Here is a 12431-nt window from a genome sequence, read left to right on the forward strand (position 1 = left end):
TTTTTAGTGCTGCTATGTTTGAGTAGTGATTTGTTCTTAGAACTCAAATTTAATTGTTGTTAAATTCAAAAGGGAAATAGAGCTCCTTTAACATCTGAAGTTTAGAGAGAATCACATCAGCTGGGAGTTTATAATGATTTAACAAGGACTGGTTCAACGAGGGCTACTGGGCTAGGAAATGTCTGCGAGACTGTGGCCAGCACACCCGGGCTTAACCTCACGTGGAGCAGCCATAAATAAGCTCGTTTTATTCAGGATAAGATTTTCCTACAATTTCCCATAATGTGAGATCATCACATATTCAGACCATGAAGGGGAACTCAAGGCTTCTCACTTTGTTGAGTCTCTAAGAAAACAGACATGTGCAGAGATCAAAACCAATCCAGAATCCTTGAGGCATGGACCTGGGGAATGAACTTCTTAACAGAGGTAACAAAAAGTACACAATAAAACTGATATTGAGCCTTCTCCTCCCTTTGGTGCTTACGCTGGGACATAAATTAGAGCTTCTTTTGGTTCTTTTCTGAGTCCTCTTCCCCTAACGCCTATGTCTTCATGAAAGCAAGTGTCATACAGGGTTAGCTACTTCCCGTGTAGGTTCTTGGATCCACAAATATGGCTAGAGCTTGGCTCAAGAAATAAGGCCCTGGAGCCTGTAAACCAACAAGGCTGTTTTTGTTCTCTGGTCCTTAAGCAAAGGAGACAGAAGGATCACATACCCCTGGCTCACCTCTTTCTAGGGCAGGACATCATACAGAAGTTACTTATTTATTTAGGGAGGTTTTAACTTTATCTTTTAACTGAAATGTATTTGACATGTAAAACTGTGCACATTTAAGGTGTACATCAAATTGATTTGATCCATTTATATACTGTAATATGATTGCCATTATAGTGATAGTTAGCACCTCTGTCATGTTACATAATTATCATTTTTTTTTTTTTTTTGGTAATGGGGACATTTAAGATCTAGTCTTTCACCAAGTTTGATAATTATAATACACTCAGTTCAGTTCAGTTCAGTCGCTCAGTCGTGTCTGACTCTTTGCAACCCCATGAATCGAAGCACGCCAGGCCTCCCTGTCCATTACCAACTCCTGGAGTTCACTCAAACTCATGTCCATCGAGTCGGTGATGCCATCCAGCCATCTCATCCTCTGTTGTCCCCTTTTCTTCCTGCCTCCAATCCCTCCCAGCATCAGAGTCTTTTCCAATGAGTCAACCCTTCGCATGAGGTGGCCAAAGTACTGGAGTTTCAGCTTTAGCATCATTCCCTCCAAAGAAATCCCAGGGCTGATCTCCTTCAGAATGGACTGATTGGATCTCCTTGCAGTCCAAGGGACTCTCAAGAGTCTTCTCCAAGATCACAGTTCAAAAGCATCAATTCTTTGGCACTCAGCTTTCTTCACAGTCCAACTCTCACATCCATACAAGACCACTGGAAAAACCATAGCCTTGACTAGACAGATCTTTGTTGGCAAAGTAATGTCTCTGCTTTTGAATATGCTATCTAGGTGGGTCATAACTTTCCTTCCAAGGAGTAAGCGTCACACTACTGTTATCTATATTAATTATACTATACATTAGGACTTATTTGTCTGCTACTGCTAAGTGCTAAGTTGCTTCAGTCGTGTCCAACTCTGTGCGACTCCAGAGATGGCAGCCTACCAGGCTCCCCCGTCCCTGGGATTCTCCAGGCAAGAACACTGGAGTGGGTTGCCATTTCTTTCTCCAACTTATTTGTCTACTAGTTGCAAATTTGCACCCTTAAACAACATCTCTCCTATTCTCCCAACCCCCAGCCCCTGGTAACCTCCAATTTATTCTCTGTTTTTATGAGTCTGACTTTTTTTAGTTTCCACACATAGGTGATATCCTCCTATCTCTATATGTCTTATTTGAGGGTTCCCCTGGTGGCTGAGATGGTAAAGAAGCTACCCGCAATGAGGGAGACCTGGGTTTGATCCCTGGGTCAGGAAGATTCCCTGGAGAAGGGAATGGCAACCCACTCCAGTATTCTTGTCTGGAGAATCCCATAGGCAGAGGAGCCTGGTGTGGTACAGTCTATGGGATCACAAAGAGTTGGATATGACTGAGTGACTAACACATTCTTTCTATATAACTTATCTACTTAGCATGATGTCCTTAAGGTCCATCCATGAGGTCATAAGTGACAGGACTTTTTTTCTTTTTCATTATATATGTATACCACATCTTCTTTATCCATTTATCCTTGAGGGACACTTAGGTTGTTTCTGTATCTTGGCTATTGTGACTAACGCTGGAATAAACTTGGGAGAGCAAATAGCTCTTAGATACCTTGTTTTCATTTCCTTTAGGTATATATCCATAGTGGTTGAACCAGTTTGCACTCCCACTCTGCTAAGTCACTTCAGTCGTGTCTGACTCTGTGTGACCCCATAGACAGTAGCCCACCAGGCTCCCCCGTCCCTGGGATTCTCCAGGCAAGAACACTGGAGTGGGTTGCCATTTCCTTCTCCAATGCATGAAAGTGAAATTTGAAAGTGAAGTTGCTCAGTCGTGTCCGACTCTGAGCGACCTCATGGACTGCAGCCTACCAGGCTCCTCCGTCCATGGGATTTTCCAGGCAAGAGTACTGGAGTGGGGTGCCATTGCCTTCTCCGAAAGTTTCATCTCTTACATTTAAATCTTCAATCAATTTTGAGTTAATTTTTGTGAGTGGTGTAAGAGAGGGGTCCAATTTCATTCTTTTGCATGTGGTTATCCAGTTTTCCCAATACCATTCTTTTATTGAAGAGACTTATCCTTTCCGCATATACTATTCTTGGCCCCATTGTGGAATTATTAGTTAATCATATGTGAGGGGTTTTAATTCTTGGCTCTGTATTCTTCTCTGTTAGCCTGTGTCAGAGAGAAGTTTACAACCAAAGTTGAGTGATAAACAGGATGCATTTATCTGAGGTGTCTTTTAACTTATGAAAAAAACTCTTAGTGTCCTGGTAGCTATTGGCAAAATAAAGTAAAACAAAGGAGGTATTAATGTTGAACCAGAAGGCAAGCATAAAACCAGGAATTTCCTTGAGGCTTCCCAAACTTGTTTTGGGAAGGCAAGGCCCAAATGGAGAGAACAGCGCCACTGACATGGGGCACTTTTGAAGCAGGTGCGAAAGAAATGGAATGTGTTTTTATTGGCTGAAGTAATTTGATGCTTGATCTTTTCAAAAGAATTCTTTGAAGAAATTTTCATGGGAAATATTGGAAGTTTTCTGAATTTCCTTCTAATTAATTTGTTTATCATTGTTTGGTTTAGAATTATTTATTAGTGGGAGTGGGACATCAGGGTATTTTCAGTGTTTTGGACACCTTCACATCTTTTTTTCTTTTGAATGATCAAAAACCTTTTATTAAATCCCAGGCATAGAATATAATTCATTTCAGACTTGAGCATAAACTGTTTGACATAAAACTGTATTGCTGCAGATGGATGGAAGTGACTGCTGAATGCTTCACCATCCTCATGCCGTTCTAGGAAAAGGTGATGACAATAACTATAAAGAAAAAGGTAAAAACCTCTCTACTCAATTTTACATATCATTTGCTGTACTTGCATTGATTCTTCCATTAAATTCAGCCGTGTGAGGACAGAGACGAATGATAGCAGGGAGTTTTTCATGTGCTTTAATGGACTCATGTAAAAGAGACTGAAGTTAACAATCCCTGGTCTGAGAAGTCCCCAGTTTATTCTACTTTCTGCTTTCTATTGGAAGATTACTGGTATTTGCTCCAAAAGAGCATTACTTTTCATCTTATCAGTAAAAGTTTGATACTTTCTGGCAGTTGCTTGAGTTGGTCTGTGTGGTTGAGAATCTGTTTTGCTTGGAACACAGCAATAGTCACCATTTCTACATGGCTTTTTAACCTGTTCACCAGATTTGCAGTCTTTTCTGCAGTGTCCTTTAATGATCCAACAAGATTTTCGGCCCCTGCAGACTAAAAAGAGTGAAAAAAGGGCAATTATCTCCAGATACTGAGGAAGATAGTCATAACAGTTAGAGCAACCATGTCTGTAAGCTTCATAATAACCCTATCTATTAAAGGAGATTCTGTAAGCAAAGCAAGGTACTGTACATGCTATATTTCTGGTTTTTTTCTTTTTAAAGACTTTTTATATTATATTGGAGTATAGTTGATTTACTATCTATTTTACACATGATAGTGTATATGTGTTGATGCTATTTTCTCAATTTGTCCACCCTCTCCTTCCCCCTCTTTGTCTACAAGACCATTCTCTACATCTGCGTCTCCATTTTGTCCCTGCAAATAGGTTTGTCAGTACTATTTTTCTGAATTCCACATGTACGTGTTAATATATGATATTTGCTTTAATCTTTCTGATTTACTTCACTCTGTATAAGAGGCTCTAGGTTCATCCACCTCACTACAACTGACTCAAATTTGTTACTTTTTATGGTTGAGTAATATTCCATTGTATAATATGTACCACATATTCTTTATCCATCCATCTGCTGATGGACATCGACATGTCCTAGCTACTGTAAATAGTGCTGCAATGAATATTGGGGGGTACATGTGTCTTTTTCAATTATGGTTTTCTCAGAGTATATGCCCAGTAGTGGGTTTACTGGATCATATGTTAGAGATTTATTCCTAGTTTTTTAAGGAATCTCCATACTGTTCTCAAAAAGACTGTATTTGTTTACATTCCCACCAACAGTGCAGGAGGGTTCCTTGTTCTCCACACCCTTTCCAGTATTTATTCTTTGTAGAGTTTTTGATGATGGTCATTTTGACTGATGTGAGGTGATATCTCATTGTAGTTTTGATTTACATTTATCTAATAATAAGCAATGTTGAGCATCTTTTCATGTGTTTATTGGCTCGAGCATCTTTTCTGACCACAACTGTGCAGGCATGCTCAGTCTCTCAGTCATGTCCAACTCTTTGAAACCCTATGGACTGTAGTATCCCAGGCTCCTCTGTCCATGAGATTTTCCAGGCAAGAATACTGGAGTCAGTTGCCATGCTCTCCTCCAGGGGATCTTCCCAACCCAGGGACTGAACCCACATCTCCTGTGCCTCCTGCATTGCAGGCAGATTCTTTACCACTGAGCCACCAGGGAAGTCTGACCACAATTGTATGAAACTAGAAATCAATCAGAGAAAGAAAAGCAGAAAAGAATGATCACATGGAGACTAACCAACATGCTATTAAAAAAACAATGGGTCAAAAATGAAATCAAAGAAGAAACCAGAAAATACGTGGAGACAAATGAAAATGAAAATAGAACCTTCCCTAAAAGGTTCCCTAAGAGGAAATTCCCTAAGAGGAAGTTCCTTCCTAATAGGGAAGTTCATAGTGGTGCAGGCTTAATAAGAATTAGGAAAAATCTCAAATAAACAACCTAAACTATTACCTAAAAAATTAGAAAAAGAAGAACAGACAAAAACATACCCCATCAAAGGAAGAACATAAAGATCAATGAGGAAGTAAAATGGAGATTAAAAGCAACAGACAAGATCAATTAAATTAAGAGCTTGTTTTTATTCTACCTAGCAAGTTAACCTCTAGGAACTTATTTAGAAACTTTTGTCTAAGTAAGTAAAAATATATGTGCAAGAAGTCAGTTGCAGTTTTGTTAGTCTTATCAAAGATTTGGGGGGAAAAAATCACATTTTACCCTTTGGAGGGGTTGGATGTACAAATTATGATTTCTTCATAAGATGGACTAAGAGACTTCTAGGAGCAATCAGGTCAATTTTTATGTGCTGACAAGAAAGACATTCACCTTATACTGTTGAAAAAAAATTTTTAGAGCAATATATAGCTACTTTTTTTGGCTAAGAAAGAACTATAGGTACATACATATTTATATAAATTTATAAATGTACAGAAAAAAGGTTACAAATATCAGACAGATGAAGTAAATGGTACCTTGCTTAAAAATTATTCAGACCTTCATAAACAGGAGTTTAAAGTTCTGGCCATGTGTTTGTGTAATCTCATTATAAATCATTAACAAAATTATAGACTTTAGTAGTTGGAAAGGAGCAGAAAGGACCTGTGCTCACTTCCACATGACTGCTCCATTATTATCATCCCAGGCTTTCACATGAAGGGATAATAGAACTTAATGTCTAAGATACGCTCCAGGACCCATGATCTGGCAGAGAATGTAAAGACAGCTGAAACCAGACAGCTGCTCAGTCGGGCCCTTGGGACATTGATTGGTGCAAAGTATCAAAGTCAATTTTGCCTGCGAAGGTTACACCTGAGTACCGAAGGACTATGTGGTACCACCCAACCCTTTTCCATGGCTCTGGGGATTCTGGCCAAACACATATTCTTAATATGGAACCTCAGGCTTGTCCTGGGAAAGGTAAATTCTGATAAGGTCAAGCAGATTTCAGAAGCCTCTGAAAACCCTGTCTGAATGGACAGAAAGATATTATCCTTTTCATGGGCAGTTCCCCACCCTAGTGCTCTTTTCCTTCTTTCCTGGTTCTGGTTACCTGGCAACATCTGGAACAGGATCAGAAAGACAGTAAGGAGCAAGAATTTCATGATCTTTGAAAAAGAAGTGTCAGATCCAAGAGTCCAGAACTTCTCGGATGGAGCTCTGGATTCAGATTTTTATTTGCCTCCATGGGGCGGGGCTCAGGGGGCTGGGGCACTGGCAGTGAAACAAGAGGCATAAAGGAACATGGATACTTTAGTCAGTAGCACTAACTGATTACTTACAACTCAGAACCTTATCCTAGGCACTCTGAGGGAAGGCAGAAGAACAGAAGAAAAAGCTAAAATATCATGGCAGTATATAACAAGAGGATTCACCCTTGCCCCCGTCTCACCCCGCTCATTGGAGTGTTATAGTCTCTGTTCCTAGACCCTCCTCCACTATCCAGGTCCTCATCACACTGCATTAAACCAACTGAAAAATGCATTGTGGGCAGAAACTGACTCTACTGCATTCCCAGGGCCAGGGTCTTAGATTAAGAGGGACACAGAAAACAATGGTTTAATGAAGTAAGTAAATACATTTTTAGTACAAATTATAACATCCTAAAGACTCTTACAATTAGGATCTTTGGAATCAAGTAGTCAGAATTATTTATTTTATCCATGGAACACTGAGGTCAAGACAGGAGTTGCAGAGAGGACTCTTCCAACTGTATATCGGGCCCCCTTCCAGAGGGCCCGATATGATCAGAAATTCACTGTTCTCAGGGTGGACGAGGGCTTCTCTGGTGGCTCAGATGGTAAAGAGTTTGCCTGCAATGCAGGAGACCCAGTTTGATCCCTGGGTCAGGAAGAAGGAAATGCCAACCCACTCCAGTATTCTTACCTGGAAAATCCCATGGACTGAGGAGCTTGGCAGGCTATACCTCATGGGGTTGCAAAGAGACAGACACGACTGAGGGACTAACACATACGGACACACAGAGTGGATGAAGTGTAATGACGACACTGCTTGTGACACGGGCATCCTGGGAAAGCACAGAAACTTCCCTGAATACTTTGACCTAAAGTTCTGGCTTTGGACCCAGCTGACATACTGGATCCAGCTCAATCGTGTCTTTCTTAGGCTTTATTTTTGCCCTGTGCCAGCCCTTGGAGAAACAGTCATATAACTTTATGACCACATGCCTGCTTGGCCACGGAAGTTCTAATAAATCTTCATAGGAAGTGTCTAATATTCTTGTTCTGAATGTTCCAGGTGGTTTATTTCTTTTGGTTATTATTATTATTATTTTTGTAGTTTATTGCTGGTCTCAATGGATCATGGTCAGAAACCAGAGCCTGCTATTCTTTAATTTGGGGACTGTTGTAAAGGTTTCCTTTTGCTAATGAACTGGGGGTTTAGGGGGTATAATCTAGGACCATGTTCCCTACTAAATTAAGTTTTTGCTCTCTTAATCAATTTCCAATATTCTTACTTATTTCTACTTACATGAACTGTGAAAGACTCAGATAATTGCAGTAAAATCCCCCAAGTATGATTAAGCATTTAATCAAATTCTTTTTATATTAAATTTAACACTAAAATTCATTTTGTTGCTTTATTTTATGGCATCAGTCATTACAGCTTCTCTGTAGAGTGTGACATTTCCCTTTCAGACTATTTTACTTCATCTTGCCCTTGAATTACACTTTAATTTTTGTGTTAACATAGAAATTGCACTCTGTCTGTGAATCTGATTCAAAGTTGAAGTTCCTTCAAAAGTTCATAAAAATTGTTGTACTCGCATGCTGCAGCTACTGAGCCTGTGGGCTGCAAATACTGAATCCTGCCTCCCTAGAGCCTAGGCTTCACAGCAAGAGAAGCCATAGCAATGAGAAGCCTGTGCACCATAATGCAGAGTAGCCCCGGCTCCCGCAACTAGAGAAAGCCATGTCAGAGCAACGAAGACTCAGCGCAGCAAAAGAAAAAAGTTATTGTATTGCATTCCCAGTTTCCAGAATTGCAGATATTAGTTTGATATTAAGATCAAATGTTAGTTTGAGAGTCTAATGTTAGCTTGATACTCTTTCGTTTGTTGGAACTTGTATCTTTTGCCTAGATCTCCTAATAATGCCTTTCTGTCCTGGGAATTTTTTGTTGTTCTACCATTTTGTATCTAGATAAATGTTTTCTCTCATGGATATGCCTGGGATTTGGTGAATCCATTCAATGTAAAAATTCATATTTCTCTTCAGTTTTGAGAAATTTCTAATTATAACAATTATAACTTGTACGTGTCCTCCTTCTAATTCTTGAGCTCATTATTTGGAGAGGTACTTTTCCCTTTTGGAGTGTGTAGCAGAAGTCTTTTCATGAAAGCGTGAGGAAAGTGCAGGAAGCATCCCCCAGCTAACAATGTTCATTTCAGCGTATTTTGTTTTGCACTGTGAAATATTTCTTCTATTTCATCATACAGATCACCAATTCAGTTCTTGTGACCATTCTTGACTTACTTTAATACAATTTTAAATCAATCATATTGCTTTGAGTTCTAGAGGGTTCTTTTTGTGTTCCATTTTTATTTCCTTGAAAGTCTTCATTATGTCAAAAAATCAAAATTTCACCTGATTCTTCTATTAGTTTCACTTCAAAGAGAATGTTGTAGAAGTAAACTGTTTTTTGTCTGTACAGCATGTCCCTCTGACGAACTGCCTCCCTTGGACTCGCTAACCACAAAACCATAACCCAATAACTGGTGAATTGATCTTCTGAGTGGAACTAGGATCTTAAGCAAAGAGAACACTGGCGCTAGAGATCACATGCCCTTACCCTAGCGGGACTACGAAACAAAACTGTGATCTTCCCAGCTGCAGAGAGAGAGAGGTATTTTCTCACCTTGTCTCATATGGTAGGAAATTACTCGAATATAAGTCAATGCAGATTTCAGGCATCTAAAACAGATGAATGACCATACTGCCCCTCATGTAATAAATGTCAGAGTCAGATTCAGACCCAGGTCTGTTTGGTTTCGGTCTTAATCCCTACAGTATTCTTGCTGTGAAACACTCGTTCTTTTAAAAAGAGAATATCCTCTGTGCTGTGCAGAAACCTTTTAGTTTAGTCCCATTTCCTTATTTTTGCTTTTGTTGCCTATATCTTTGGGGTCAATTCCAAAAAATCTTTCTCAACACCAATGTCAAGGAGTTTCCCCCACCCCATGTTCTTTTTTTAGGAGTTTTATGTTTTCAGATTATACGTTTGAGTCTTTAATCCATTTTGAGTTAATTTTTTGAGTGGTGTAAGATAGGGTGTAGTTGCATTCTTTTGCAAGTGAATATCCAAATTTCCCAGCACCATTTATTGAAGAGTCTGTATTTTCACCATTGGCTCTTCTTGCCTCCCTGTTCAATATTAGTTGACTGTATATGCAAAGGTTTATTTCTGGACTTTTGATTCTGTTCCGTTGGTTTATGCATCTGTTTTTATGCCAATGCAAGTAGATGTAAGAGACACAGATTCGATCTCTGGGTCAGGAAGGAGGGCATGGCAACGCACTCCACTCCAGTATTCTTCTCTGGAGAATCCCATGGACAGAGGAGCCTGGCAGGCTACAGTCCACAGGGTCGCACAGAGTCAGACATGACTGAAATGACAGCACGCACACATGCATGCACGTCACATTGATTGATTTGTGTATATTGAAGAATCCTTGTATCCCTGGAACAAACCCGAGTTGATCATGGTGTGTGATCTTTTTAATGTGTTGTTGAATTCAGCTTGCTAGAATTTTGTTGAGGATTTTTGTATCTATATTCATCCAAGATTGGAGAAGGGAATGGCTACCCACTTCAGTATTCCTTCCTGGAGAATTCCATGGACAGAGGAGCCTGGTTGGCCTCAGTCCTCGGGGTTGCAACGAGTCAGACATGACTGAGTGACTAAGCTTCACTTTCATAAGCTGTCTAAAGAGAGGTAAGATTTATTTCCACTTGGGTCTTACAAACACTGTAAAGAACCATTTCCCAAGAATCTATAAAGTCACTGGAAAGTTTTTTAAAATGTTGTAATTGTTGCTGATTGCGGGTTTATGACTTTTGCCCCACGTTTGTTTGTGGCATATCGGTAGAGTTTTACGTGAGAAGCCATCAACAATGGCCTTAGAGAAGGATTCCCTGTTTCTGTTCTCCTGCAGTGAATGTTTGTAAGTTTGAGCACGGATTAGTGTTGCATTTTATTTTCCTCCAAGCAAATAAGTTTTCTTACTTTGTGAGAATACCCCTCTACTGTTGGGAAACAAAGTTTGGAGTACGGACCATCCCAGCAATGAAGCCCTCAACCTGAAATGTCGCCTGTCCTCAGTATTAGGGAACTGCTGCCCCCTAGAGGCCACGTTTTAATTCACAGGAAGCTCAAAGCAGAAAGTGAAGAACTAAAGAGCCTCTTGATGAAAGTGAAAGAGGAGAGTAAAAAAGTTGGCTTAAAACTCAGCATTCAGAAAACTAAGATCATGCATCTGGTCCCATCACTTTATGGCAAATAGATGGGGAAACAATGGAAACAGTGACAGATTTAATTTTGGGGGGCTCCAAAATCACTGCAGATAGTGACTGCTGCTGCTTCTAAGTCACTTCAGTCGTGTCCGACTCTGTGCAACCCCATAGACGGCAGCCCACCGGGATTCTCCAGGCAAGAACACTGGAGTGGGTTGCCATTTCCTTCTCCAATGCATGAAAGGGAAAAGTGAAAGTGAAAGTGAAGTCGATCAGTTGTGTCCGACTCTTAGTGACCCCATGGACTGCAGCCTACCAGGCTCCTCCATCCACAGGATTCTCCAGGCAAGAGTACTGGAGTGGGGTGCCATTGACTACAGCCATGAAATTAAAAGATGCTTGCTCCTTGGAAGAAAAGTTATGACCAACCTAGACAGCATATTAAAAAGCAGAGACATTACTTTATCAACAAAGGTCCGTCTACTCAAGGCTATAATTTTTCCAGTAGTCATGTATGGATGTGAAAGTTGGACTGTAAAGAAAGCTGAGCACCGAAGAGTTGATGCTTTTGAACTGTGGTGTTGGAGAAGACTCTTGAGAGTCCCTTGGACTGCAAGGAGATCCAACCAGTCCATCCTAAAGGAGATCAGTCCTGAATGTTCATTGGAAGGACTGATGTTGAAGCTGAAACTCCAATACTCTGGCCACCTGATGCGAAGAACTGACTCATTTGAAAAGACCCTGATGCTGGGAAAGATTGAGGGCGGGAGGAGAAGGGGATGACAGAAGATGAGATGGTTGGATGACATCACCAACTCAATGGACATGAGTTTGAGTAAACTCCGGGAGTTGGTGATGGACAGGGAGGCCTGATGTGCTGCAGTCCATGGGGTCGCAAAGAGTTGGACATGACTGAGCGACTGAACTGAACTGAACTGAACTGAAGCTCAAAGCAGCTTTGTGTGTTTTTTCTTCTGAATAGATGTTCATTTTTTCCCCTTTTCCTTGAAAAATAGGAGTTGCTCTACAACATCCAGCTTGCCAATAATTTATATCTTCTTCTGTTGTTCGTGAGATTTTTTTTTCCCCCATATGTGAGATGATGTGAATTGAGAGACCAGGAGTGGAGAATCCAATAAGATTCTTTAATTTTAGAGTCTTTCTGATACTTTCTGACGCTACCTCAGTATGCACAGTTGTAGAAGCCACATATATTTAAATGCTGACGTAGATATGACATGACTGAGAAAAGAAGGAAGTTTCCTTTAAGATGTTAGACATTAGACAGGTGAGGTTGCCCAAGGAAGTTATTGGAAAGGGTATAAAGGTTTTTGTTAACACTGGGGAGGAAAAATCTATTGTGTTAAATCTGCTAGCACTTCAAGATAAAGCTCTCCAGCCTAGGAGAAAGTGGCAAGTGCTTGAGGAACTGAGACATCAGTTAAACCTGTAACATGTGGGTATACATTAAGTACATTAAATACTTACGAAATCTATC

At 40.2% G+C, this 12431-nt stretch overlaps 1 protein-coding gene across 1 annotated transcript; it reads right to left on the reverse strand.

The window, feature by feature from the left end:
- Window positions 1-3718: 3718 nt before the first annotated feature.
- LOC113902700 (beta-defensin 118-like) lies at window positions 3719-6565 on the reverse strand. Its single transcript, XM_027558104.1, has 2 exons — window positions 6514-6565; window positions 3719-3972 (listed from the first exon to the last, which is right to left on the reverse strand). Exons 1-2 carry the CDS (start codon window positions 6563-6565, stop codon window positions 3740-3742), a joined length of 285 nt encoding a protein of 94 aa, XP_027413905.1. The 3' UTR covers window positions 3719-3739.
- Between the last annotated feature and the right edge of the window lie 5866 nt (window positions 6566-12431).

The sequence above is a fragment of the Bos indicus x Bos taurus genome, chromosome 13 (genome assembly GCF_003369695.1).
Source record: "Bos indicus x Bos taurus breed Angus x Brahman F1 hybrid chromosome 13, Bos_hybrid_MaternalHap_v2.0, whole genome shotgun sequence".
In the NCBI taxonomy this organism is placed as follows: Eukaryota; Metazoa; Chordata; class Mammalia; order Artiodactyla; family Bovidae; genus Bos; species Bos indicus x Bos taurus.